Genomic DNA, 27,312 nt, shown 5'->3' on the forward strand with positions numbered 1-27,312 from the left:
AGAAAAGGAACAGATGACGTTGAGGGTCGGAACCCATCTTCAAACACTTTCTCCAATCTGAAGGAGGGTTTGGACCAGAAACATCGCTTATTCCTTTTCTCCAGAGATGCTGCCTGACCCGCTGAGTTGCTCGGGCACTTTGTGCCTACACATATTAAATATTCTGAGTGAAGTGTCTGAATGTAAACTGACAACTGACTGACTACAATGTAAACTGACAACTGCAAATCTGGCTTTGCAGCAAGTGCTCACTCCACAGAGAAGGAAGCTCTGATGTCTGAACTGAAAGTATTGAGCCATCTGGGGCAGCATATCAACATTGTCAACCTGCTGGGAGCATGCACTGTGGGAGGTCAGTTCATGCAACCTGAGACTGAGCCTTGTTTAACTATTTTATCTGAACGGAGTCAAGAGTGTTGTATTGTCACGTGTCCCAGATAAAAAATGAAATTCTTACTTGCAGCAGCACAACAGAATATGTACACTATAACAATACAATAAACGAGAGAGAGGAAAAGTTCAGTATGTGTGTATATATATACACGTGTGTGTATATATATATAATACACACACATATGTATGTATGTATGTACATATATATTAAACACTACAACCTCAAATATGTTCTGAACTACACAGACTATTATTGCACTTTCTTCCACCACTCCCGCTACCCCTCTACCCCTCAATCCCTCCCTCCCTCCCTCCCTCCCTCCCTCCCTCCCTCCCTCCCTCCCTCCCTCCCTCCCTCCCTCCCTCCCCACTCCTCTCCCCCTCTCCCTCTCCTCATCCCTCCCCCACCCCCCTTCCCTCTCTCTCCCACCCCCCTTACCTCTCTACCCCACCCCCTTCCCCCTACCCCTCTGTCTCTCTTCCATCACTCCCCCTACCCCTCTCCTCCTCCCTCCCCACTCTTCCTCTTCTCTCCTCCCTTCCCCCTCCTCTCTCCCCCCACTCCCTCCCCTCTCTCCCCCCCCCTCTCCCCCCCCACCTCTCTCCCCCCACCTCTCTCCCCCCATCCTCCCCTCCCTCCCCATCCCCCCCTCCCCCACGTCTCTCTCCCCATCCCCCTCTCTCACCTCCTACCCCGCTCTCTTTTCCCTCCCAAATCTGTCCCGTTTCCTCCTCCTCCTCTCCCTCCCCTCTTCTCACCTCCCCTCCCCCCACCTGTGTGTTTGGGGGGTGGTTAATGTGAGTGTGATGCCGCCGCCCCCCCCCCCCCCCGCAAACGCCGTTAGGGAAACAGACCCAACGGGTCTGCACTTGGTCTAGTTATTATATAAAAGTCTGTGGCTGCCGCCTGCCGTCCGTCCGTCCGGCTGCCGGCTGCCTTACTTCCTTTTGATTCGTTCCATCGTGTGATGTCACAATGCCCAATGTTCACATATGTCCAATCGGAATGGATCCATTTACATATGCCTTTGCAGGAGCACCAGCCCATGGTGAACGTTCCATTGTGTGATGTCACAATGCCCAATGCTCAAAGACATTCTTGCCATAGAGGGAGTACAGAGAAGGTTCACCAGACTGATTCCTGAGATGTCAGGACTTTCATATGAAGAAAGACTGGATAGACTCGGCTTGTACGCGCTAGATTTTAGAAGATTGAGGGGGGTTCTTATAGAAACCGATGTTGGGGAAGTCCAGAACAAGGGGTCACAGTTTAAGGATAAGGGGGAAATCTTCTAGAACCGAGATGAGAAAAACATTTTTCACACAGAGAGTGGTGAATCTCTGGAATTCACTGCCACAAAAGGTAGTTGAGGCCTGTTCATTGGCTATATTTAAGAGGGAGTTAGATGTGGCCCTTGTGGCTAAAGGGATCAGGGGGTGTGGAGAGAAGGCAGGTACAGGATACTGAGTTGGATGATCAGCCATGATCATATTGACTGGAGGTGCAGGCTCGAAGGGCCGAATGGCCTACTCCTGCACCTAATTTCTATGTTTCTAAGTTTCCCTCTTCCCACCCCTCTCCCTCTCCCACCCATCCCTCTCTCCCCCACCCCCCTTCACTCTCTACCCTATCCCCTTCCCTCTCTCCCCCCGCCCCCTTCCCCTACCCCTCTGTCCCTCTTCCACCACTCCCCCTACCCCTCCCTCCCCACTCTTACCACTTCTCTCCCTCACCCCACCCCTTTCCCTCCCCCACCCCTCTCTCTCCCCCTCCCTTCCCCTCCCTCCCTCTCCCCCACCACCCCTTCCCCCTACCCCTCTGACCCTCCCCACTCTTCCACCTCTGCCCCCTCCCACTATCCCTCCCCACTCTTTCCCCCCTCTCCCCCACCTCTCTCCCCCTCCCTCCACACTCTTCCCCCTCCATCCACACTCTTACCCCTCCCTCCTCCTCTCCGTCCCCATCCCTCCCCCCCACATCTCTCTCCCCTCCCCATCCCTCTCTCCTCCCTCTCTTCCACTTCACTTCTCTCCCCCCTCCACTCTCCCTCCCCACTCTTTCCCCTCTCTCCACCCACCCCTCTCCCCTTCCCTCACTCCTCCCCTCCCTCCCCATCCCCCCCCCACTCACCCACATCTCTCTCCCCATCCCCCTCTCTCACCCCCTACCCCGCTCTCCTTTCCCTCCCAAATCTGTCCCGTTTCCTCCTCCTCCTCTCCCCTCCCTCCCCTTTTCTCACCCCCCCTCCCCCCACCTGTGTGTTTGGGGGGTGGTTAATGTGAGTGTGATGCCTCAGCCCCCCCCCCCGCAAACGCCGTTGGAGAAACAGACCCAACGGGTCTGCACTTGGTCTAGTTATTATATAAAAGTCTGTGGCTGCCGCCTGCCGTCCGTCCGTCCGGCTGCCGGCTGCCTTTCTTCCTTTTGATTCGTTCCGTCGTGTGATGTCACAATGCCCAATGTTCACATATGTCCAATCGGAATGGATTCATTTACATATGCCTTTGCAGGAGCCCCAGCCCATGGTGAACGTTCCATTGTGTGATGTCACAATGCCCAATGCTCAAAGACATTCTTGTCATAGAGGGAGTACAGAGAAGGTTCACCAGACTGATTCCTGAGATGTCAGGACTTTCATATGAAGAAAGACTGGATAGACTCGGCTTGTACTCGCTAGATTTTAGCAGATTGAGGGGGGTTCTTATAGAAACCGATGTTGGGGAAGTCCAGAACAAGGGGTCACAGTTTAAGGATAAGGGGGAAATCTTCTAGGACCGAGATGAGAAAAACATTTTTTCACACAGAGAGTGGTGAATCTCTGGAATTCACTGCCACAGAAGGTAGTTGAGGCCTGTTCATTGGCTATATTTAAGAGGGAATTAGATGTGGCCCTTGTGGCTAAAGGGATCAGGGGGTGTGGAGAGAAGGCAGGTACAGGATACTGAGTTGGATGATCAGCCATGATCATATTGACTGGAGGTGCAGGCTCGAAGGGCCGAATGGCCTACTTTTGCACCTAATTTCTATGTTTCTAAGTTTCCCTCTTCTCACCCCTCTCCCTCTCCCACCAATCCCTCTCTCCCCCACCCCCTTCACTCTCTACCCTATCCCCTTCACTCTCTACCCTATCCCCTTCCCTCTCTCTCCTGCCCCCTTCCCCCTACCCCTCTGTCCCTCTTCCACCACTCCCCCTACCCCTCCCTCCCCACTCTACCACTTCTCTCCCTCACTCCACCCCTTTCCCTCCCCCACCCCTCTCTCTCCCCCTCCCTTCCCCCTCCCTCCCCTCTCCCCCCACACCCCTTCCCCTACCCCTCTGACCCTCCCCACTCTTCCACCTCTCCCCCCTCCCACTATCCCTCCCCACTCTTTCCCCCCTCTCCCTCCACCTCTCTCCCCCTCCCTCCACACTCTTACCCCTCCCTCCTCCTCTCCGTCCCCATCCCTCCCCCCCACATCTCTCTCCCCTCCCCATCCCTCTCTCCTCCCTCTCTTCCACTTCACTTCTCTCCCCCCTTCCCCCTCCACTCTTTCCCCTCTCTCCACCCACCCCTCTCCCCTTCCCTCACTCCTCCCCTCCCTCCCCACCCCCCCCCCCCCTCACCCACATCTCCCTCCCCATTCCCCTCTCTCACCCCCTACCCCGCTCTCCTTTCCCTCCCAAATCTGTCCCGTTTCCTCCTCCTCCTCTCCCCTCCCTCCCCTCTTCTCACCCCCCCTCCCCCCACCTGTGTGTTTGGGGGGTGGTTAATGTGAGTGTGATGCCTCAGAACCCCCCCCGCAAACGCCGTTGGGGAAACAGACCCAACGGGTCTGCACTTGGTCTAGTATATATATAAATAAACACATGCGCATATATATATATATGTGTGTGTGTGTGTATATATATATATATATATATATATATAAACACATACGCACACATATGTAAACACAAAAATAGTGCAATAATAACAATCATAGTCTATGTAGTTCAGAGCTTATTTGAGGTTGTAACGTTTAATAGCTCAATCTCTACATGAAAGAAGCTGTTCCTGAACCTGAACATTACAGTTTTCAGGCTCCTGTACATTCTTCCCAATGGTGGGGGTGAAATGAGTGTGTCACCAGGGTGGTGTGGGTCTCTGATAATTCTGGCTGCTTTTTGAGGCAATGACTGGTAAATACTTTCGATTGTGGGGAGTTCAGAGCAGGTGATGGACTGGAAGAGAAATGGTCAGTCAAATAGTGGCACTGTTGTGATGGGAGACTGCAGATTCAAGTTCTATTTCAAGATCTTTGTTGACAGTTTAGCACACAGTGCTGACACCCTCAGCACAGAAAAACTATCTTTGCCATGAGGCGTTATGATCAGCCATGATCATATTGAATGGCGGTGCAGGCTCAAAGGGCCGAATGGCCTACTCCTGCACCTATTTTCTAAGTTTCTATGTTTCTATGTAAACCAAGGCTTTGTTGGCCCCTCAGTTGGAAAGAAACTATTCCAGGGGGTAATTCAGGAATAACAAGGAGATTTCCCTGTTGTCCTGACCAATATTAATTTCAATCGTAAGAATTAAAACACTGACCTTTAATGATGAAGTTTACAGTGCTTAAGCCGTCTGCTATATATTCCAAGGTGCAACAGTGCCCATTTGATTTTGGCAAATAACAAAGTGCAGGCCGAACTCAGTAGGTCAGACAGCATATTTGGAGGTAAATAACAGATGATATTTAGAGTCATGTCCCTTCTGACCGACTGAAATGTCCCTCCGCAAATGTTGCCTGACTTGTTGAGTTCTTCAAACACTATTTTTTGCTCAAGATCAAGCATTTGCTGCCTCGTCTCCATTTTAAGTTTTTTTTAGGATAGAGACACAGAGGACTACAGATAGACAAATCACATAGATCTGGGTTGCATTCAATGGTTCAACGGTGGGCGGCGCGACTTTCGTCAGCAGCGGCCTCTGCAGTCCGTCTGCGTTTTTATTATTTTATGTCTATGTTTTTATGTAGTTTTTGTTATTTTTTGTTGGGGTATGTATGTGGGGGGGTGGGGGTGGTGTGGGGGGGAGGGGGTAACTTTTAAATCTCTCCCTGCACGGGAGACCCGACCTTTTCTTTGTCGGGTCTCCGTTGTCGTTGGGGCTGCAACGAGGAGCGGCCTCCAACAGGAAGACCGGGGGCTGTGGTGCCGACTACTCACCTCACCGTCGCGGAGCTGGCCAAGTCCAGAGCGGGTGGAGCTGTGGTGGACGCTGCTGCGGCCCGACCCCTGGAGCTTCGGTGGCTGCAACTGCGGGTCTGGCGGACGGCGGCACCGGGAGCCCGCGGGTCCCTGGAGGGAGACCGCTTTTCGGGGCTCCCGCAACGGCGACTTCTCCCGCCCGAGTAGCGGGGTTGAAGAGCTCCTGGAGCGGGGCCTTACACCATCGCCCTGCGCGGCTTGGAATGGCCGCGGGACTGTGAGCGCCCGCCGGGGGCTCTAACACCAAGACCCGGTGCGCGACCTTGCATCACCCGGCGTGGCTTTAATGGCCGCGGGACAATCGCCATCGCCCGCCGGGGGCTTTGACTTTGACTCTGACATCGGGGGGGGAGAGTGCAGTGGAGAGATAAGTTTTTTTGGCCTTCCATCACAGCAATGTGATGGATGTTTGTGTAAACTGTGTTGTGTCTTGGGTCTATTTGTTTGTAATGTATGGCTGCAGAAACGACATTTCGTTTGGACCTCAAGGGGTCCAAATGACAATAAATTGAATTGTATTGTATTGTAATTGTATTGTATTGGTTTTTAAAGAAATACAACCAATCCACCAATACAACCATTTAGGATTTTTTTTTTCCAAATTAGGAAATTAATAATCCATTTAAAAATAAATAATAATAGAATAACTTAGCCAAATGTTTTATTTGTAAACCATTTTTTGACTTTGAACTGCATGATTTTAGAGAGATCAACTGATCTGAAGTTTGTAAGGTGATCAGTAACTTTTCCCAATTGACGTCAAACCAGCCATCTATTTGTAATCTGCACTCAATTAATGTAAATTTAACAACATTCACGATACACAACACTATACAGGACATAGCAGCCCGCTTGATAGACACCTCATCCACAACCATTCACTTACTTCACCGCAGCTGCAGTTGGTACCACCTACAATAACACCTAACCCCAATGCTTCTACCATCTAGAAAGACAAGAGCAGAAAAAACCCCACTATTTCAAGCCACATACCACCCGATTGGAAATATATAGCTGTTCCTTCACTGCCCCTGGACCAAAATCCCCGAACCCCCTCCCTAAAAGCATGCAGATATACCCACACTGCAGCAGTTTAGGAAGGCAGCTGACCACCACCTTCTTGATGGCATTTAGAGATGACCAACTAAATACGGGCTCAACCTGTGAAGCCTGTAACCTTGAATGGATAGAAAAATGTGTAAACGGATGCATAATGGCTGTGGATTTTGTGGGCTATGGACCTGTTTCTGAACTATATCTCTCTGTAGCTGTATGCCTCTTTCAAAATAGATGAGGTATTAATATGTCATGAATTAAGAGAAACGGCATTGCACAAATTGTTTCCAAACATCAGTTGATTCTGAATAATGCTTCTGCAAATTTTAATGAATTTACTGTTGTGTTCCAGGTCCAGTTCTGGTAATCACTGAATACTGCTGCTTTGGTGACCTTCTGAACTTTCTGAGGAGGAAGCGAGACTCATTTATTTGGCCAGAAACTAGAGAACAGGATCTGGAGAAGACACAATATAAGAATATTCTGAATCTGAGGGATCCCGCGAAGTAAGAGAACAAATGCAACAAATCTTTATTAACATATACTGGGGATTTATTATTTATATTTATTGTTTACTGTATAAAGTTTTATTTGCAGCAGCATATGTTCAGAAGTATGCTATAATCAAATTTGCTCATCTTGCTTTTTCAAGGTTTTCAACCGCACCTGCCCCAAAATATGAAAATAATACCTTTGCCTTTTCCCGTACAAAGTCTTCTCATGAATATTTTGTACTCCGCTCCTCAAATTTGTTCCGATGATTTAACGGATTGAATTTCAGAGGCAAGGCACAAAGTGTTGATGTCATTATCTTCCACATTTTGTGTAACTGGCTATATATGAATTTCTAGATAATTGACTCTCCATCAATTAATATCACTTTTAAACTGTAGCACATTTGGGGGATTCATCTGCAGCAGGAGTTCAACACAGCTGTTGATAAGACAAAAATACTTATTTATACAGAACTCCAAGTAAATTTCCATGTTGCATGAAGTGTTTATATTTTAGGACTATGCATTTAGAATAGTGCCCTCAAACCGAAGGTACACTGAGTGGTGAATACAATAGACAATAGGTGCAGGAGTAGGCCATTCGGCCCTTCGAGCCAGCACCGCCATTCAATGTGATCATGGCTGATCATCCCCAATCAGTACCCCGTTCCTGCCTTCTCCCCATATGATCTGCTATTTTTAAGAGCCCTATCTAGCTCTCTCTTGAAAGCATCCAGAGAACCTGCCTCCACCCCCTGAGGCAGAGAGTTCCACAATACAAATGGTAACTGACTGTTTAGGCAGAAGGTGTTTGCAATCAAAACCATGCTATTTTGTCAGTAGTAAACACAATTTGCCACCAATTTAATGCACATTTTCAAATAAATATTTCCTTCATTAAATCATGCATTCTAGTTTACTAGAATTACTCACTATTCATCATGTTGGTCAAAGACATTTTTTCAGAATCAGTTTACATGCAAGACAAAGTGTTTAGGAAAGGTTCCAAAAGATAAGAGATCCCATACACCTAAAACAAATACTATTTTTTTTTTTTTTTTTGTATTTATCAAATCTCAATATTATTTTCTTTCCATGTATCTTTTACTTACTATAGCAATAGTTCTGGATCATATATGGAAATGAGACCAAGTAAAACAGCAGTTCCTCAGATTACCCAGGACAGAAAAAGACTGCCAAGCAAGGGTAAGATACCTATGGTGATCTGAGCTACACTGTAATTGTGTCTTTGTTATAATGAATAACAAGCATTTAGAATTGACTCTATCAAAATTGGGGATAAATTGTATCGCAAAGCCAAAATCACTGCTCGGCGCTCTGCCATTGCGGTCGCCAGTGCATGCGTCCTTGCATCATCGCGCATGGGCACCGTGGCCTCGGGCCCGGGAGGTACTGGAGATGAAGGAAATCGGCGGGCCGGATAAATATGGGAAAAAAAATACGCCTGCGGGCTGGATAATTTCGGGATATGGGCCGCATTTGTCCTGGGGGCCATAGGTTGCTCTCATCTTCCTTAGCAGCCTCATGTGTGGCATCTTATCAAAGGCTTTCCGAAAATCTAAGTAAACAACATCTACTGACTCACCTTTGTCTGTCCTGCTATTTACTTCTTCAAAGAATTCCTGCAAGATCTTATGATCGAGAGGCACCTCCTGTTGTAGAGATGTAGGAATGAAGTGCAGATGCTGGTTTACACCGAAGATAGACACAATTTGCTGGGGTAACTCAGCAGGTCAGGCAGCAGCTCTCCACAGTTGCTCCAGAGATCCTTTTCTCCAGAGATGCTGCCTGGCCTGCTGAGTTACTCCAGCATTCTGTGTCTATCTTTGTGTTAAATATGAATAGACTTTGAATGCTGCATGTCCCTTTGCAAGTACCTTGTATTATTGTGCTGTGTGATCCAGATCTGTATCATAGGACACATTATGAATGGGGGGAAATTCAAGAAGCTGCCTGTTCAAACATCAGGTACTTTATTGTTTAGAATCCTTCAATGATAAGGAAAACAACAATGATGACACAGAAGACTACAACCTGGCCCTTGAGGTTGAAGATCTTCTCATCTTTTCCTACCAGGTGGCAAAAGGAATGAGCTTCCTCTCCTCCAAAAATGTAAGATTAAATCTACTCGTAAAAGACAATTTCAGATGTATTATTATTGATAACATTGTAAGTAAATCATGACATGAATTGTACTAATTCTATTTAAAATACTTATTTCATCTATTACAGTGCATTCACAGAGACTTGGCGGCAAGAAATATTCTTCTGACGAATGGACAGATTGCAAAAATATGTGATTTTGGGCTGGCAAGAGACATTAGGAATGATTCCAACTACGTGGTGAAAGGCAATGTAAGCGATTCGGGAGCGTTGATAGTTAGTGTCCATTCGACTCCCATGGGCCTGTATCCCACGATGACGTTATTTAATTTGCTTCCCTATTTGAGGCAATGATTTTTAAACCAGGGCACTATCTGCAATGCGTTGTAACGTAACAACCATTTATGAAAGAAGTAATGTGTTTTTACATCAAACTTTACTTGCAAGTTGCTAGATTTATATTGTGAGTTATAAACATGAAGAACAATAACAACAAGTCACCAGCCAAGTGTTAAACATAATGTCACAGTAAAGATATGGTTAATAATAAATGACAAACCAATACATGATGCCTGATTCAGGGGAGCTAAGGATATCAAACAAAATCACACAGAAATACCATGTCATCACAGTCACAGATGCATAGTAAATCCTGACTGACCAAGATTCGGAATCCCATCATCTCAAAAAGTCAAAGTCAAAAGTCAATGTATCCTTTATTGTCATTCAGACCTTTCGGTCTGAACGAAATTTCATTGCCTTGCAGTCATACATATAATAAAATAACAAAACACACAAACACAAATGTATCCTGACCAGTAGATACAGAGACTTACTTCTGCACTGGATCATCAGGATTTCAGATGTAAAATACATTTTTTCCCCACAAAGGCTAACATAGAACATAGAACATATCAAGTCTCCCCTCAACCTTCGACGTTCCCAGGAAAACAATCCAAGCCTGCCCAACCTCCCCTTGTTGCTAATACTCATTAATCCAGGCATCATTCTGGCAAACCTCCACTGCACCCTTTCCAAGGCTTCCACATTCTTCTTGTGTTGTGGCGACCAGAACTGTACAAAAGACTTCAAATACGGCCAAATCAAAGTCCTATACAGCCGTGTCATGACATTGATTCTTATACTCAATGCCTCAACCAATGAAGGCAAGATACCACCTGCCTTCTTTACCATTCTATCTACTTGCGTTTCCACTTGTAAGGAGTTATGGACTTAGACCCCAAGATCAATCAGTGCATCAATGCTGTTAAGAATATTACCATTAATTGTATATTTTCCCCTTATATTCAACTGCTCAAAGTGGAACACCACGCACCAAACAAATTATCTGTTTACTGAATGTTGTCATTTTACAGACCATTTTTTAGTAGCTAGCAGCATACACATGATCTCAAGAAAATGATCCTTACATCCAAAACATTTATGCCTGGAACTCACATTTAGAACTCACTGGGAATAATTGGCACACATCTGTTTGATAACAAATTAACACAAGAATGATCTGACAGTTGTAGTTTAATTACATTTTATGTTGATAACCTTGCAAATATGATGATTGAATACTCATGATATGATGTTTGATGATGATTGACAATAAAAGTGATATTTTTATATATTTTTTAAACCCTAGGCTCGTCTTCCTGTGAAATGGATGGCCCCAGAGAGTATTTTTGACTGTGTCTATACATTTGAGAGTGACGTCTGGTCCTATGGTATTTTGTTGTGGGAGATTTTCTCATTAGGTAATAGCCCTACTTTTTCATTAAGTCTGATTACCTTAATTAGATATATGTGTGTGGAAGATTTAACTCCATTTCATTTTAGGGGGCAGCCCTTACCCTGGCATTCCTGTGGACAACAAGTTCTACAAGATGATTAAGGAAGGTTATAGAATGCTGAGTCCTGAACTTGCATCTGCTGAACTGTAAGTACAGTCATTATTTTCCTAACTGGTTACATTGCAAGCTGGCTGTTTGCGTTCCTGTCCTTTTTATTTGGGTGTACTGACCTTCTGGGCCAATTGTTTAGAAATTTACAAGCATCCGACAGGAATTATTTTCCAATCTTATAGGAAAGCCCAAGTGAGTACATTTGTGATATATGTTTATTTATTGTTTAGGAATTGTGCTTTTCTTTTTGAGGTTATGGGATTACCCAAGACTTTTCACACATTAGGAGGACTTTAGACTTTAGAGATAAGCATGGAAACAAGCCTCTTTGGCCCACCGAGTCCACCCCAACCCTGTACACTTGCACTATCCTACATACCAGCGACAATTTTGGCAGAAGCCAATTAAACTACAAACCTGTACGTCTTTGAAGTGTGCGAGGAAACCGGAGCACCCTGAGAAAACCCACACGGTCACAGGGAGAATGTACAAACTCCATACAGAGAGCACTCGTAGTCAGAATTGAAGCCGGGTCTCTGGTGCTGCAAGACAGCAACTCTACCACTGCGCCACTTGCCGCCCATAATGAGGATGTTGGTGAGGACTCGCTCTGTGCCAAGCTGCAGTGAGATTATTTTCTGGACTTTTTTGAAGATAGCCAAGATTATGATGGACTTGCATTCTCCCTCTTCCCTGATGAGGGAGATTAGGTCATGAATTAATCCCAGAAGGACTTCACCACCATGTTTTAGTACTGCAATAGGGCAGCTGAAACATCCATGGACCCAAGAACGGAACTCACTATCAAAACATGGAGGGGACGGGGGACACTATTTTTTGGCGGACACGAGCGCATGCGCACACGCACACACACACGCAAGGCTTCGGAGGCTCAATCCAGCGCTAAAAACGGCGATTTTAAAATCGGGATCACAAAAACATGGGGGGGGATGTCCCCCACCTCTCAAAACATGGGGGGAACGTGTCCCCTCTGCCCCCGCCCCCGGGTTTTCCGCCCCTGCATGGACCCACCCTGTCGAGGGCCAAGAAACAAGAGAGCTCACTAAAGATAGCGATTAAAATGGTTGGAGTTTAAATTTGTTGCAAAGGGATTGGAGTTTAACAACAGAGAAGTTTTGTTGCAACTGTACTGTGTGTTGGTGAAGACTCACCTTGACTACTTTGTCTAGTTTTGGTCTCTTTAGCTGAAAAAAGACATAGTAACATCGGTAGCAACAGAAAGGAAATTTGCCCGGCTAATTCCTGGGATGAGAGGGTTGTCATACTAAATACTTTGGGCCTGTATTACTTGAAATTTAGAAGAATGAAGAGTGACTTTATTCAAATGTACAAGAGCCGAAGATGTTGGGATATTTTCACTGGTGGGGGAGTTTCGGACAAGAAGATAATGGGCTGAAAATTTAAAATGGAATTTAAATTTAAAACACAGAAATTTGTTCTCATGGATGGTGGTGAACCTTTGGAATTTTTTGCCCTGGTAGGAAGCTGGATCATTGGAAGTACTTAACAATGGAAATGAATAAATATTTGATAGATCAAGGAGTGGAGGAGAAATGACAGAGATGAAGGAAAGAGGCCAGCATAGAGTAGCTGTGATCATCTTAAATGGCAGACTGGTTTGAAGTGCTTAATGGCCTACTGTTGCTCCTAGTTTTGGTGTTTTCTTGTGCCCGCTATTTAGTAAGGCATTTGGTGTGATCAACTGCTGGATGATCTCATGAACCTTTTGCTGGATAAAGGTTGTGATTATGATGGAGAATAAGATGTGGGAAGAAGTTAAGGTTACTCATGTCAAATACCAAAGACCAGTAGAGAAACTGGTCCATTGACCCACCGAGTCTATGCCGACTATCAATTACCCATTTGCACTAACCTTACACTGGTCTAACCCAATTTTATACTCTCCATATTGTTATCAATTTCCCCTAGTTTCTATCACTCGCCCATGCACAAAGGGCCAATTACAGCAACCAATTAACCTATTTTTTGAGGAGATCCTCAAAGTGCTGTTCCTCATGGGTGCTGACTACCTCACTGTCTTTGATGAGCTCTCTTATGTTCTTGGCTATCAATGGCTGGAGAGGGAAGGAGAAGATCAGATTATTTTATCCCTTGCAATTCAGATATTCAAGTCAAATATTATGACAACAGCTTCCAGCCAGGTATTCACTACAATAAATGCAACATTAGCTTACAAGCTGTTCATGTGATTTTTGTTTTGGGCCATGTACTGTAAATGGACAATGCTTGTGCTATACACAATTTTCCCTTTGCTGTTTTCTCATATGTACAGCTGAATGAGGAGCAGTGCCTGCAAGCTGTGGGACACGAGCTAGGGGTATGCAATGTGCTTGAACCTCTGGTGCATTGTTTGAATATATGTTTGAAGCCTGATTGTCAAACGTTTAGGTAGGTTGGTGATCATAGAATCATAGAGCACAGAAACAGGCCCTTCTGTCCAACTCTTCCACACAGACCAAGATGCCATCCTGAGCTAGTCCAATTTACCTCTGGGCTTTTCCTATCCATCAAATTGAACAAATTACATTTAAATGTTGTCATTGTGCCTGGCTCCACCACTTCCCCTGGAAACTCAATCCATAAATCCACCAGAATCTGTGCTAAAAAACTTGTCCCTCAGATCTCCACTAAATATTTCCCCTCCACCTTAAAACAATGCCCTTTAGTAGTGCATGAGATTGGAGTGCATTTAGTGAGGGATGGGATGTGAAGGTATATTCACTGAGTTTCATTGCATGCGTGGTTGTAAACTTTATTGCAGTGTGATGGAACTTGGTTTTGTCACATTTTACTTTACGTCCTCCAGTGCTTCACCGTATAGTATTCCTGGAGAGTTCCTGGTCTCCCTGGGTGGTTGTCTTCTATCAATCACACTACTTTGATCAGCCAAGCATCCAGGGTTATCGGAAAAGATCCTGTCCCTTCTTGCCCTTGTTTCCTCATCTCATTTAGCCAGCTGCAAATAGCTGTTGTCTGACTCTCACAACCATCTCCTCTTGAAGAAGTGCAGGCTGGCTTTCAAGTGGATCAGCCTAGCCATTCATGAAATGGAGCCCTCGGGTTACGCATGCTTTATCTTGCCGGTTGCTGAAATCCTTTTAACGAGGCACAGTTTGAATTTTCTTCCTTCCTGCTCCTGCTCCAGGTCTAAGAGATGAGGTCAATTGTGCAAGGCCACCCCAGCCTTCATTTTCATCCTAATGTGGACCCTAAAAGCTTTTCTTGGAAACCTTTTCTTTGTTTGTTTCAAAGATCCCCTGCAGGATGCAAGAATTTAAGCAATTAAATACGAGTGAAAAGTGCAATTATTTTCTGTGCAAACCTAATTAGTTGAAATTACTGTCTCCCGTGCATATTGTTAATTGAGTAATGTCTCATAGGTATGAAGTCATGAAAGCTTGCTGGGATTCCGATGCTTTAAGAAGACCTACATTTGAACAAATAGTGGAGATGATTGAAGAGCAGCTCTCAGACGCCTCAAAACATGTAAGCAGCTGAGTGAGTGGATGCAGCGGCTTGTGGCTACAATATGTGTGGGCAGATATGACCCAGAGTGGTTGGTTATTTCCTGAATGTGGTAGCTGCTGCAATAGTTACATCTACCCGCAGTAGTCTGTTTGAGGATCTCTGCCATAAGCAGTAACTTAAAGATATAAATTTAAATTACTTAATCAAATGCACCAATTCAAAACAAAAAAACAAGATTGAAAATTCATAGTCAACAGGTGGCTTCAAATTATGTGAAAATGCTTGTAGATTCAAAGCCTCTGACAATAATTGTCCTTTCTGGTCACATGTTACAAATATATTAAAATGGATCTGGCTCTCTGAGTGGTTTCTGGCTGATGCTATATAAATATTGGCCTTGTAATGAATCCTGGCCGTACTGTTACACAACTTGCAGCTCTTTGCATCACCGGTTATACTTCTGTTTGGCTTGATTGTCCTCACGCATGGTCTCATTTGCCCAGATATCACACAACATCTAGAGTTAGATATAGCACATAGACCTTAGGGGTAACGGAATCTAGGGATATGGGGGAAAAAGCAGGAATGGGTGAACTGATTTTGCATGATCAGCCATGATGATATTGAATGGCGGTGCTGGCTCGAAGTGTCGAATGGCCTACTCCTGCACCTATATTCTATGTTTCTATGTTTCTAAAACAAAGTTTTTCACTGCATCTTGGTACATGTGAAAACTATTAACCAATACAATATTACGCACTTTGTCACTGCAACACGCCCTAGAGAGACACTTTTCTAGTTACCATTGGTGGATAAATAAATCCTTTTCTCTCTATAAGGTATTCAACTACACATAATCGCTCATTACCATAAATCCACAAAATAAAATGCTGCTAATTTGAAACAGGCATGTAATTAGCAATACCATTCAAACAAACCATAAGATGTCTGGTGTGGACACAAATCTGTCCTGGGGTTGTGGAAAAGTTTACTCATGGGTTGGAAGGTGGACTGTTCAGGCATTGTAGTAAAACTGAGTGGTAATATATTCTGGTAAGAAAATTGAGGAGGTCTCTAATGGCCTGGAAACTAATAATTTAGATGGAGTAGAGTAATAAAATTCATATTGGAATAGGTCCATCACTATAATACACTCACACTCACACGTTGATTCACACATGGGTACAGTCATTAAAAACAAATGGTTCAAAATTTGTCCATTGGATTATTAGGGCATTTAGATAAGTATCTGTTATGTAAAAAAATGAACGATTAATTAAAATATCATCTCCATGACTCTTTTATATTGCTTTCTGATGTATATGTTGCAGTTCTCTGCAGTCTCTGCAATTATTGCTACAGTCAATGCAATACGAAATGGACAGAGCAGAGCAACCAGAATTACCCACGTTTCAAAATGTTAAAAATATATAATTTGCAGAAGTTTTACAGGCTGACGATTCATTTCCACCCTTATTTTTACAGAGGTATTCCAACCTGGAGTCAAATTTCACCACGAGGCTTAAGTTCTCCAGCCATTCCTCGCGTCTTAATTCAGCTGGCAGCAGCAATGCATCCGACCAACCGCTACTCATTAATGATGACGTCTTCTTCGAAGATGAAAACAAACAAATGAGAATTTAACCTGTCCAAAGTGCACATGCCCTGCTGAGACTAATATACAGAAAAAAATGACTGAGTGGATATTTTATTAACATTTTTTTATAATTCATGTTGGAATCATAAAGCTACTTGGAATCTACTATACTGTAGTCCTCCGTGGCCAAGTTAAATGCATCAGAATGATTGTTCACTGCAAGACTGCTTGAGGGCTGCTTTGCAAACATGTCATGCAGCCTGACATTTAAAAAATATGCAGTTTGTCATTTTGTTTTGAATTATATACAATTGCGTTTATCACTTATTTTGCTGCAATGCTTACATCAGATCACTATCATGCTGAACTAGCTAATGTAACCAGCAAATTTAAAAAAATCTGACTGATAATATAAGAAATGTGAAGGAACCAGCTTGCTCACTAAAGGAGATCTGCACCAGCGATGGAATGGAAACCAAATGTCCATTCTAGCATTTATTCTCTGCATGAGATACAACTCTTTTTGCTGAGTTGATTCCAAATGCAATTGTGTGTTGGGGAAAAAATAGCATGTGCCAAACTTCAAATATGACCTTTAATTAATATAAGCTTTCTCAGCAATTTTTGTTACATATGCAACCATATGTAAATAGCATTGCCGTGAGTCCAACCTACTTTTAATTCATTGGAAATGTGCTATTTTACTGAGCTTTGTAGCTCCAGCACTGCTGTGAGTGAATATAATGCCTACGCACTGCAACTATTAAAAATAATTGCAAATGCACTGAGCTAATAGAAAACTTGAGTACGTTAGATATTCTCTTACCTTCTTATGGTCTTGTCTAGATTAGTAAGTTAACACAAATGTTATTCCACACCATGAAAACCACATAATACGCATGTTTGTTGATTTCCATGATAGGTTGTTTTTTTTTTAGTTTAGTTTAGAGTTACAGCGCGGAAACAGGCCCTTCGGCCCACCGGGTCCGCGCCGACCTGCGATCCCTGCGTATTAACACTATCCTACACACACTAGGGACAATTTTTACATTTACCAAGCCAATTAACCTACATACCTGTACATCTTTGGAGTGTGGGAGGAAACCAAAGATCTCGGAAAAAACCCACGCCGGTCACGGGGAGAACGTACAAACTCCGTACGGATAGTTTGGATCGAACCCGGGTCTCCGGCGCTACATTCGCTGTAAGGCAGCAATTCTACCGCTGCGCCACTGTACAAAGAGCAGACATTGCATTTTAAAGCACCTTCTGAAGCTATTGCTACCACATTACCTGTCTTCCATTGTTATCAATTAGTTAGCTTGAATTCTAATTAGCCAAACCTCGGTTTGGGTTCAGTTATAAATAATTTGTGGACTTAAAATTGTTTTTTACTAAGCTCTGTTAACTGTACAAAAACTGTAGCTAGATTTCAATAAGCTAAACTAAATGGCTGTAAAAGCTCAAGAAGAAATTAACCAAAATTCCTGCATGTAATGAAAATCAATGTTTGAAAATATTAATGTCATTTTATTATTTGTGTTTGTTTTAAAGCATTATTAAGTTCTAAAGAGTACATTTTATTTACCCACTTAGGTAAGTTGCACATTGAGTTGTAAACATTTATCATATGAAAGGTCATCTCATTGATACCTTTCATATTTCTATATTTGGAAGCACATACCAGTTAATCAACAACTTGATGAAAATGAGAAGTTATCCAGTCGTAGAACAGATATAATCAGTTCTTCCTTGGTATTTAATTATGTGGACCTACCATGCATGTCCCAGGTACCAGTAGAAGTTTCTTGGACAATACTTGGTAGAGATTAGCACCCTTATTCCCCACAAATTTGGAATTTTCCTGCATGTTCTCTTTAATTCTGGAAGTACTTAGTTATAGAAACATAGAAAATAGGAGCAGGAGTAGGCTATTTGGCCCTTCGAGCCTGCACCGCCATTCAATATGATCATGGCTGATCATCCAACTCAGTATCCTGTACCTGCCTTCTCTCCATACCCCCTGATCCCTTTAGCCACTAACTCCCTCTTAAATATAGCCCATGAACTGGCCTCAACTACCTTCTATGGCAGAGAATTCCAGAGATTCACCACTCTCTGTGTGAAAAATGTTTTCCTCATCTCGGTCCTAAAAGATTTCCCCCTTATCCTTAAACTGTGACCCCTTGTTCTGGACTTCCCCAACATCGGGAACAATCTTCCTGCATCTAGCCTGTCCAACCCCTTAAGAATTTTGTAAGTTTCTATAAGATCCCCCCTCAATCTTCTAAATTCTAGCGAGTAACTTCTAGCCAGGATAACTTCAATGCCTGTGCTGTTTTCTGACATAATCACGCTGACATTACTCAAACTGATGTACATTTAGGCATTGTGTGCTGGAAAATATCCTGAAGATCTTACTTGAAATGCAAGAGAATGCATAAGTAATGCCACATAAACTAACCCCAAATATCTAATTTTATGCAAATATATGCTCCACTCCTATTTAAGAACCAGCATAATGTTTAAAATGCAAACTAAAATTGCATCCTGGTTTCTTTTGGAATAGTTTTTAATGCCATTGGCTTATTGACATCGTAACTGGTGGACTTAAAATATGGAAGACCACATGACAAAAATGTTTGGAAAGCTGTGTTTTTGCTGTGTATGTAGATTATTGAGAGTTGCAATTGTTGCAAATATACAAGTTGCCAGTGTAAAGAAGTTTGGTTGGCAATTCGGGCATACTGATCCCTGAAATGTCCCGGAAATACTTTTGAACCATGAAGCAATCATGTTATTAGTCCCCAGGCCTCATTTCCACAGAGCCAGACTATACAGGCCAATGGCTACCAGGTGAAGTTCAACCCATGGCTGGTCAATATTTATTTTTATTGTCACGTGACTGAAATATAGAATTGGATACTTTTTTTAATTTTTCTTTATTATGCCTTATTAGTTGTGTGGTGTTACAATGTTTACATTTTTAGGACAGTCTTTGTTTCCAGGACATAGTAACAGTCTGTTTTGAATTTGTATCTCAGATCTGCCTCAAAAGAATTATGTTAATAAGACCTTGATATGTTGCAAGTTCAGGAATTGTTTGGGAGGCAGTGATTATTCTTCTTCATGCTTTCACTTGAAAATAAACTATTTTGCAGGTTCTTGCTGTTGTGAACTTCCTCATTTGAAAGATCATTTTACAATGCTCTGCAATAGTAAAGGATTCTGCTTTAAAAAAGATCCATATTAGTGTATGTCGTGGTGATTAGTGTATTGCAGCTAGTTAGAATATGTCCGAGTTTCTGGGTTAGGAGCTATGTTCGTTGATTTATTGCTGCATAAAGTTTGCATAAAGTATGCACGTTGTAAAAGATTTGCAATTCAATTTTTCTTTATATTCATGAATTTGCATAAAAATGTTAACTCTCATTTTAATGATTTTTAAATAATAGGCAAAATATGTCAGGTGATTGCAATAATAGGCTGCACGGTTCTATTTTTCATATGAATTCTCTCAGGAAATTGGAACTGAAAATATGCCTAAGATCAATGATGTTTATGGCACATTTTGAATCCAGCCTTAGGCATGCATTGACAAAACACCATAGATACCGATTTAGTAAGTTAGGCAGCATTTGTGAAAAGAGAAAGAGTTAAAATTTCAGGTGCAGGACCCTTCACCACAAGTGGGAATGAGAGAGAACAGGTTAGTTTTAAGTTGCAGAGAATATAATAGAGGGATGTACAGTGCATTCTGAAAGTATTCAGACCCCTTCCCTTTTTTCACATTTTGGCACATTGCATCACTATTCTAAAATTGATTCAATTCATTTTTTTAATCAGCAATCTACACACAATACCCAATAATGAAAAAGTGAAACCAGGTGTTTAGAAATTTTTGCAAAGTAATTAAAAATAAATAACTGAAATATCACATTTACATACGTATTCAGACCCTTTACTCAGTACTTTGTTGAGGCACCTTTGGCAGCAATTACAGCCTCAAGTCTTCTTGTGTATGACTCTACAAGCTTGACACACCTGTATTTGGGCAATTTCTCCCATTTTCGTTTGATCCTGACTAGTCTCCCAGTTCCTGCTGCTGAAAAACATCCCTACAGCATGATGTTGCCACCACCATGCTTCACCGTAGGTATAGTATTGGCCAGGTGATGAGCGGTGCCTGGTTTCCTCCAGACGTGATACTTGGCATTCAGGCCAAAGTTCAATCTTGGTTTCATCAGACCAGAGAATCTTGTTTCTCATGCCTTTTGGATAACTTCAAGCGGGCTGTCATGTGCCTTTTACTGAGTAGTAGCTTCTGTCTGGCCACTCTACCATAAAGATCTGATTGGTCGTGTGCTGCAGATATAGTTGTCCTTCTGGAAGGTTCTCCCATCTCCACAAAGGAACTCTGGAGCTCTGTGAGAGTGACCATCAGGTTCTTGGTCACCTCCCTGAACAAGGCCCTTCTCCCCGATTGCTCAGTTTGGCCGGACAGCCAGCTCTATGAAGAGTCCTGGTGGTTCCAAAGTTCTTCCATTTAAGAATAACGGAGGCCACTGTGCTCTTCGGGACCTGCAATGCTGCAGAAATTGTTTATACCCTTCCCCAGATCTGTGTCGCGACACAATCCTGTCTCGGAGGTCCACGGACAATTCCTTCATCTTCATGACTTTGTTTTTGCTCTGACAAGCACTGTCAACTGTAGGACCTTATATAGACAGGTGTGTGCCTTTCCAAATCATGTCCAATCAATTTAATTTACCACTGGTGGACTCCAATCAAGTTGTAGAAACACCTCAAGGATAATCAATAGAAACAGGATGAACCTAAGCTCAATTTTGAGTGTCATAGCAATGGGTCTGAATACTTATGTAAATGTGATATTTCAGTTATTTCTTTTTAATTACTTCGCAAAAATCTCTAAACACCTGTTATCGCTTCTTCATTCTGGGGTATTGTGTGTAGATTGATGATACAAAAAAATGAATTTATTCCATTTTAAAATAAGTCTGTAATGTAATATAATGTGGAAAAAGTGAAGGGGTCTGAATACTTTCTGAATGCACTGTAGAGGTAAAAAGAAACAATAACGCTTTTCACTGATCCTCGGTAAACATGACAATAATAATAAACTAAACTAAACAAAGTGAACATCTATGTTAGGGTGAGATGAGATTTCTGTGGGGATAGGTTGTGGTGGTCATCAGATCAATTGGTTAATGAGGCCAGTTTGATAGCGACAATGAAAACAAAAGTAAGAAATGAGAGCAACGAGAGAGTCCAAACACCAGAAGAGAAACATGAAAAGTTGTTGGGATGAGGCAAGGCTGAGGGCATATCCACTAGGTGTGTTAATGGAGAGAGAAAAACTGAGCCAATATCATTGTAAACGGGCGCCATGGTGGCGCAGAGGTAGAGTTGCTGCCTTACAGCATTACAGCGTCGGAGACTCAGGTTCGATCCCGACTACGGGTGCTGTCTGAACTGAGTTTGTACATTCTCCTCGTGACCGCGTGAGTTTTCTCCGAGATCTTCGGTTTCCTCCCACGCTCCAAAGACGTAAACTAAACAGACGGGTGACTTATAGACGAGATAATTCAGGCTGAGAAAGCAAGTTAGCGGAAGGTGGAGATTTTGATCTTGAGCCCAGGAAGCGACCAATTGTCCAGATAGAGGATGAGATGCTGTTTCTCACAGTGAATCGTGGCACATACATCATCCTTCCTGATTCATTTCTGCACTCCACTAATGTCATTGGGAGTGCAAATCAAACCATTGATTGTATAGGTCATGACAGTTTTTTACAATTTCTATCTTCTGTAATCTGATGACTGTGTTGATAAACTTATTGTGTGACTGCTTAGGTGGTGGGAATTTTTGCTTGAGCAATTTTATAAGAGCCTGAGTAACAGACTTCCAATTAGCAGTTCTGGCTGAAAATAGATAGTCCAAAATTAATATTGCCTTTAGGGTCCTAATGTTAAATTTCCAGATGTTGACTGTTTTTCTGTTTTATTACATTTTGCTGATGTATGCATAAAGTGCTGAGAATTTTTGATGCCTATTGGATCTGAATGGTGTGCGTAGTTTAGTTTTGTTTATTGTCACGTGTAACAAGGTACTGAAAATATTTTGTTGTTGTATGCTATCCACTCAGCAGGCAATACAGACAGTTAACAAACACTGGAGTGAAGGAAGCTTGCAGGTAGATAATCTAAGCTTCCACTGCTAGTTTCAACACCCCAGTACAAGCATATGACCAACAAAGTACTGGGCCAGGCATCACCCTGTTCTGGAGCCCAAGAGGCAATAAGAGGAGTAAGAGATAGAAGTAAACCTCACGATAACCTGAAAGGACACAAGGAGTAACTCAGCAGGTCAGGCAGCATCTCTGGAGAACATGGATAAGTGACATTTTAGATCAAGACCTTTCATCAAATAAGAGTCTGAGGAAGGATCCTGACCTGAAATGTTGCCTATCCATGTTCTTCAGAGATGCTGCCAGTTCTGTTGGGTTACTCCAGCACTTTGTGTCCATTTGTGTCCATTAGCCAGCATCTGCAGTTCCTTGTTTTTAAGAAGGAACTGCAGATGCTGGAAAATCGAAGGTACACAAAAATGCTGGAGAAACTCAGCGGGTGCAGCAGCATCTATGGAGCGAAGGAAATAGGCAACGTTTCGGGCCGAAACCCTTCTTCAGACTGAAGGAAATAGGCAACGTTTCGGGCCGAAACCCTTCTTCAGACTGAAGGAAATAGGCAACGTTTCGGGCCGAAACCTTTCTTCAGACTGAAGAAGGGTTTCGGCCCGAAACGTTGCCTATTTCCTTCGCTCCATAGATGCTGCTGCACCCGCTGAGTTTCTCCAGCATTTTTGTGTACCTTCTGCAGTTCCTTGTTTCTACTTCATGATAACCTCCTCTATTATTGCTCCTAGGTGGACAGTCATGACCCATATGATATATGGTTACTGCCAATAATAAACATTGGCTATTGAACCCACACCATGCCCGGTTAATGCCAGTCTCTGCCAACAGAAATAAAGTGTACTTGATTCTATGGGTCTGAAATATTTGCTTCTGATGGATGGCTTGACCTTTGTATCTATGCTGTATATAGTGAGTTTTTTTAGAATTTAGGCATCTACAATATGGTTCTATGTAATTTAACATGGTGTATTGTTTTCATAGAAATTTTTAAATAAAATAATTTTGTTGTAAATGAAGTATGTTGTATTCATTAAATGTGCAGTATTTGTTGAACAGGTGCACCATAGCTTTACTGCTGTCACAGTATCCAGTGCTTATCCATTCAGGTGCTGACGCTGAATTCAGCATGGCTGGCTTTACGGAAACTTGGCAAGGTTCACAGAATGTGCAGTCGCTAAGGAACGAATAGTTGGTTTGCATGTTCACCTGTGGCTTACTTGCAGCTACCAATCGTGTCGAAAATGACCACTGCGATATCACATGATCTTGGGCTACTTCACCACTGCAGTTATACATATCCATTCAAAATTGATGAAAAGAAAATTCCTCTTCCAGGAACCATTTTTTGCCACAGAACACTAACGTGCATTCTAGTGCTATGATTTTGCTGAGACTGCTGTTAAACATAATTTTGGTAGGCACGCAAGAATACTTATTTTCCTATGTGTTCTATTTATCCCATTTGTTCATGAGAAGGCATTTGCTGCCTCTGTTGGTGAACTGATCTTTAATTTACTTTGACTAGTGTAAATACTTCAGTAAAGGATAGCAATTGACAAACTGTTGATTGAATTGGTCACAGGGGAAACGTGAACCATTTCTATCAGTGGAACTTCATTTTCCAGTGCTTGCTATAAATTTAGTCATACAGCATGGAACTAGGCCCTTCGGCCCAACTCATCCATAACAACCATGATGCCCCATCTAAGCTGGTCACATTTGTCTGCATATGGCACATATCTCTCAACCTTTCCTTTTTATGTACCTGCCAGGTGTCTTTTAAATGCTGTTATAGTATCTGCCCCAAGTACCTCCACTGACAGCTCATTTCATATACTCGCCACCCACTAAGTGAAAAAGTTGCCCCTCAGGTTTGTATTAACTCTTGCCCCTCTCACCTTAAACATATCTCATCTTGTTTTTGATTCTCCGACTCTGGGTTAAAGAGTCGGCCTCCAGCACTCCAAGTCTTAGCCTATAGCTCATCCCCTCAAGTCCTGACAACACCCTTGCAAATCTTTTCTGCACTCTTTCCATCTTAATGGCAGGGTGACCAAAACCGAATACTGTGTGCTCTAAATGTAGCCTCACCAAGGTCTTGCACAACTCTAACATAACATTGCAGCTTCTAAACTTAATGCCCTGACCGATGAAGGCCTTCTTGACCACTCTATCAACCTGTGGTGCCACTTTCAGGGAACTATGTACCTGTATCCTGGATCAATTTGCTCTACTACACTCCCCAGGCTTTATCATTCACTGTGCAAGTCATGCCCTAGTTTGTCTTCACAAAATGCAACATCTTGCGCTTATCTGCATTAAACTAGACTCCTCAGCACACTAGCCCAGCTGATCAAGGGACTGCTACAATTTTTGATAACTATCTTCACTACGATACCACACATTTAGTGTCATCTGCAAACTTATTAATCATGCCTTGTACATTCTCATCCGAATCGTTGATATAAAAAAAACAAGCAGAAATGGGCCTAGCACTGATCTCTGAGCGAGCACACCACCCATCATAGGCCTAAAAACATCCCTTGCATTACTACCCTCTGTGTGTTTCCATAAAGCCAATCCTGTATCCAGTTAGCTAACTCTCCCTGGACCATATGCAATCTAGCATTCCAGAGCAAATTACTATGTGGTACCTTAATCAAAGGCCTTGCTCAATTCCATATAGACAACGTCTGTAACTTTGTTCTCATCAACCTTTTTGGTTTCTTCTTCAAAAAACGTAATAACATTTGTAAGAAATGATAGACACAAAAAGGTAGAGTAACTCTGCGGGTCAGACAGTATCTCTGGAGCAAAGGAAATGGTGACAGTTCGGGTCGAGATCCTTCTTCGGAATCTTGATCCAAAACGTCACCTATTCCTTTTCTCCAGTGATGCTGTCTAACCCACTGAGTTACTCGAGCTTCTTGTGTCTATCTGGTTTAAATCAGCATCTGCGGTTCCTTCCTACACATTTTGTAAGAAATGATAACCCATGTACAAAACTGTGCTGACTATCCCTAATCAGCCCCTATCAGTCCAAATGCAAATACATCTTATACCTCAGAATCCTCTTCAGTAACTTACATATCACTGATAGTAAGCTCACTGGTCAAAGGTTCCCCTGCTTTTACAGTGTCTAACAATGATTAATTTATCTCAGCCAGGGCTCCGACAATTTCATCTCTGATGTCCCACAGCATGTTCAGATATATGTGATCAGGCCAGGGAGATATATTTACCTTCAGACACCCTAGGAAGTCCAGTACCTCCTTAGCCATATTACAGACTGTCCTCAAGACATTTCCATTATGGAGTTTGCTTTTATACACAGCTCATTGTGAGCAGTTGTGATATTCTGCAGACTTGAAGTAATCAGAATCAAACCAAATTCTCCTCAGTTTGGTTTTCTCAGTGGCACACTTTCCATTTTATTCTTCATCAAAAGCAGTTGATAGTGAATTTATTTCTCAGTGAAGTCATTCCACATTTCCACATTGCCAAATTATCCCATGTTGGGCCCATGGACTGTAACAGTAAAGAAGAAGGTCCATACCATAAAAGGCAGTGAAGGATAGCAAAACATATCAGATTGACTAGTGTTGAAGCAATCACACTGATTCATAAGATCACAAGACCAAAAGTGATAGCAGCAGAATTAGGCCATTTGGCCCATCTCTGCCATTCCATCATGGTTGAAAAATCTCTCCCTCCTGACCCCATTCTCCTGCCTTTTCCCCATACCCTCTGACACCTGCACTAATCATGAATCTATCTATCTCTGCCTTAAATATATCCATTGATGGCCTCCACAGCCTTCTGTGGCAAAGAATTACACAGATTCACCACCCTCTGACTAAAGAAATTCCTCCTCACCTCCTTCCTAAAAGAATGTCCTTTAATTCTGAGGCATTTCATTGCTCATTCTTCTAAACTCCAGCGAGTATTGGCCCAGTGCCGTCAAACGCTCATCATATGTAAAATTCAATCATATGTTTAACTGATTAGTGACGGTATATAAACTTGCCTTGATAGCGAGGAGCAGGTGTGGCGCTTCCTATTGTACCAATCCACAACCATCCCTGTTTTCCATCCAGACCACTGGATGACAAGCAGGCTGCTGGGACAAAGGGCTTTTCTCATTAGTAGCTACTAAGTAATTCCATCAGGCAACCAGAGCAGATATATGCATGGACAACTAACAAGTATCCTGATTGATTAATTAAGTCAGGAATATTAACGGGATATTAGATTATGTGACTGTAGATGCACTTGGATTACAGTTTAGATTGGAAACAATCTTTAAACTAATGTAAACCTAATCTTAAAGTTCAACTACTCCTCTTGAATCATAGTTGCTTAATTTAACAAATCTCATTATTTTTCTAGGTTGCAAAACAACTCTGCTTTACTGTGGTATCCTTTATTATTGAATGCGTACAGAACATTCCTCTGGTAAAGACTCCAAATTAAATAGCTAATTTAAAGAAGAATGAACAAGCCTCAATTCAAATCTCTGCCAGCACAACCTGAACTGCTCCCAATTCTTTTAACTTAACCTTGCTTTGTTGTTATTCAACAGTACAGGTTGTAACTTGCCCTTTTGTTCTTTTGTTACAACCAAAATGAAAAGTTGAAAAATCTCAATGCTTAGAGAATTGATTAGTGGCATAAAATAATGTTTTTCCGTTGTGGGTAGTTAAAAAAGAGATTGAGACACCTCAGAAAATTTGGTACTAAGCCATGCCAATCAATGTAGAGCATCAAGCAACACAGCCATTGA

The 27,312-nt window shown here is 42.7% G+C and overlaps 1 protein-coding gene across 2 annotated transcripts in view; it reads left to right on the top strand.

The window, feature by feature from the left end:
• The window catches only part of kit (KIT proto-oncogene, receptor tyrosine kinase), a 97,849-nt gene extending 81,162 nt beyond the window's left edge, over positions 1-16,687 (top strand). For both annotated transcript variants that reach the window (XM_033028865.1, XM_033028875.1), the window contains 9 exons: positions 242-352; positions 7,030-7,183; positions 8,289-8,377; positions 9,177-9,304; positions 9,425-9,547; positions 10,947-11,058; positions 11,141-11,240; positions 14,628-14,733; positions 16,201-16,687. In XM_033028865.1, the coding sequence (XP_032884756.1) occupies positions 242-352; positions 7,030-7,183; positions 8,289-8,377; positions 9,177-9,304; positions 9,425-9,547; positions 10,947-11,058; positions 11,141-11,240; positions 14,628-14,733; positions 16,201-16,359 (1,082 nt within the window). In that variant the 3' untranslated portion in view covers positions 16,360-16,687. The remainder of the gene's footprint in view (positions 1-241; positions 353-7,029; positions 7,184-8,288; positions 8,378-9,176; positions 9,305-9,424; positions 9,548-10,946; positions 11,059-11,140; positions 11,241-14,627; positions 14,734-16,200) is intronic.
• Positions 16,688-27,312: the final 10,625 nt, after the last annotated feature.

This window comes from Amblyraja radiata, chromosome 1 (assembly GCF_010909765.2).
Source record: "Amblyraja radiata isolate CabotCenter1 chromosome 1, sAmbRad1.1.pri, whole genome shotgun sequence".
Taxonomy (NCBI): Eukaryota; Metazoa; Chordata; class Chondrichthyes; order Rajiformes; family Rajidae; genus Amblyraja; species Amblyraja radiata.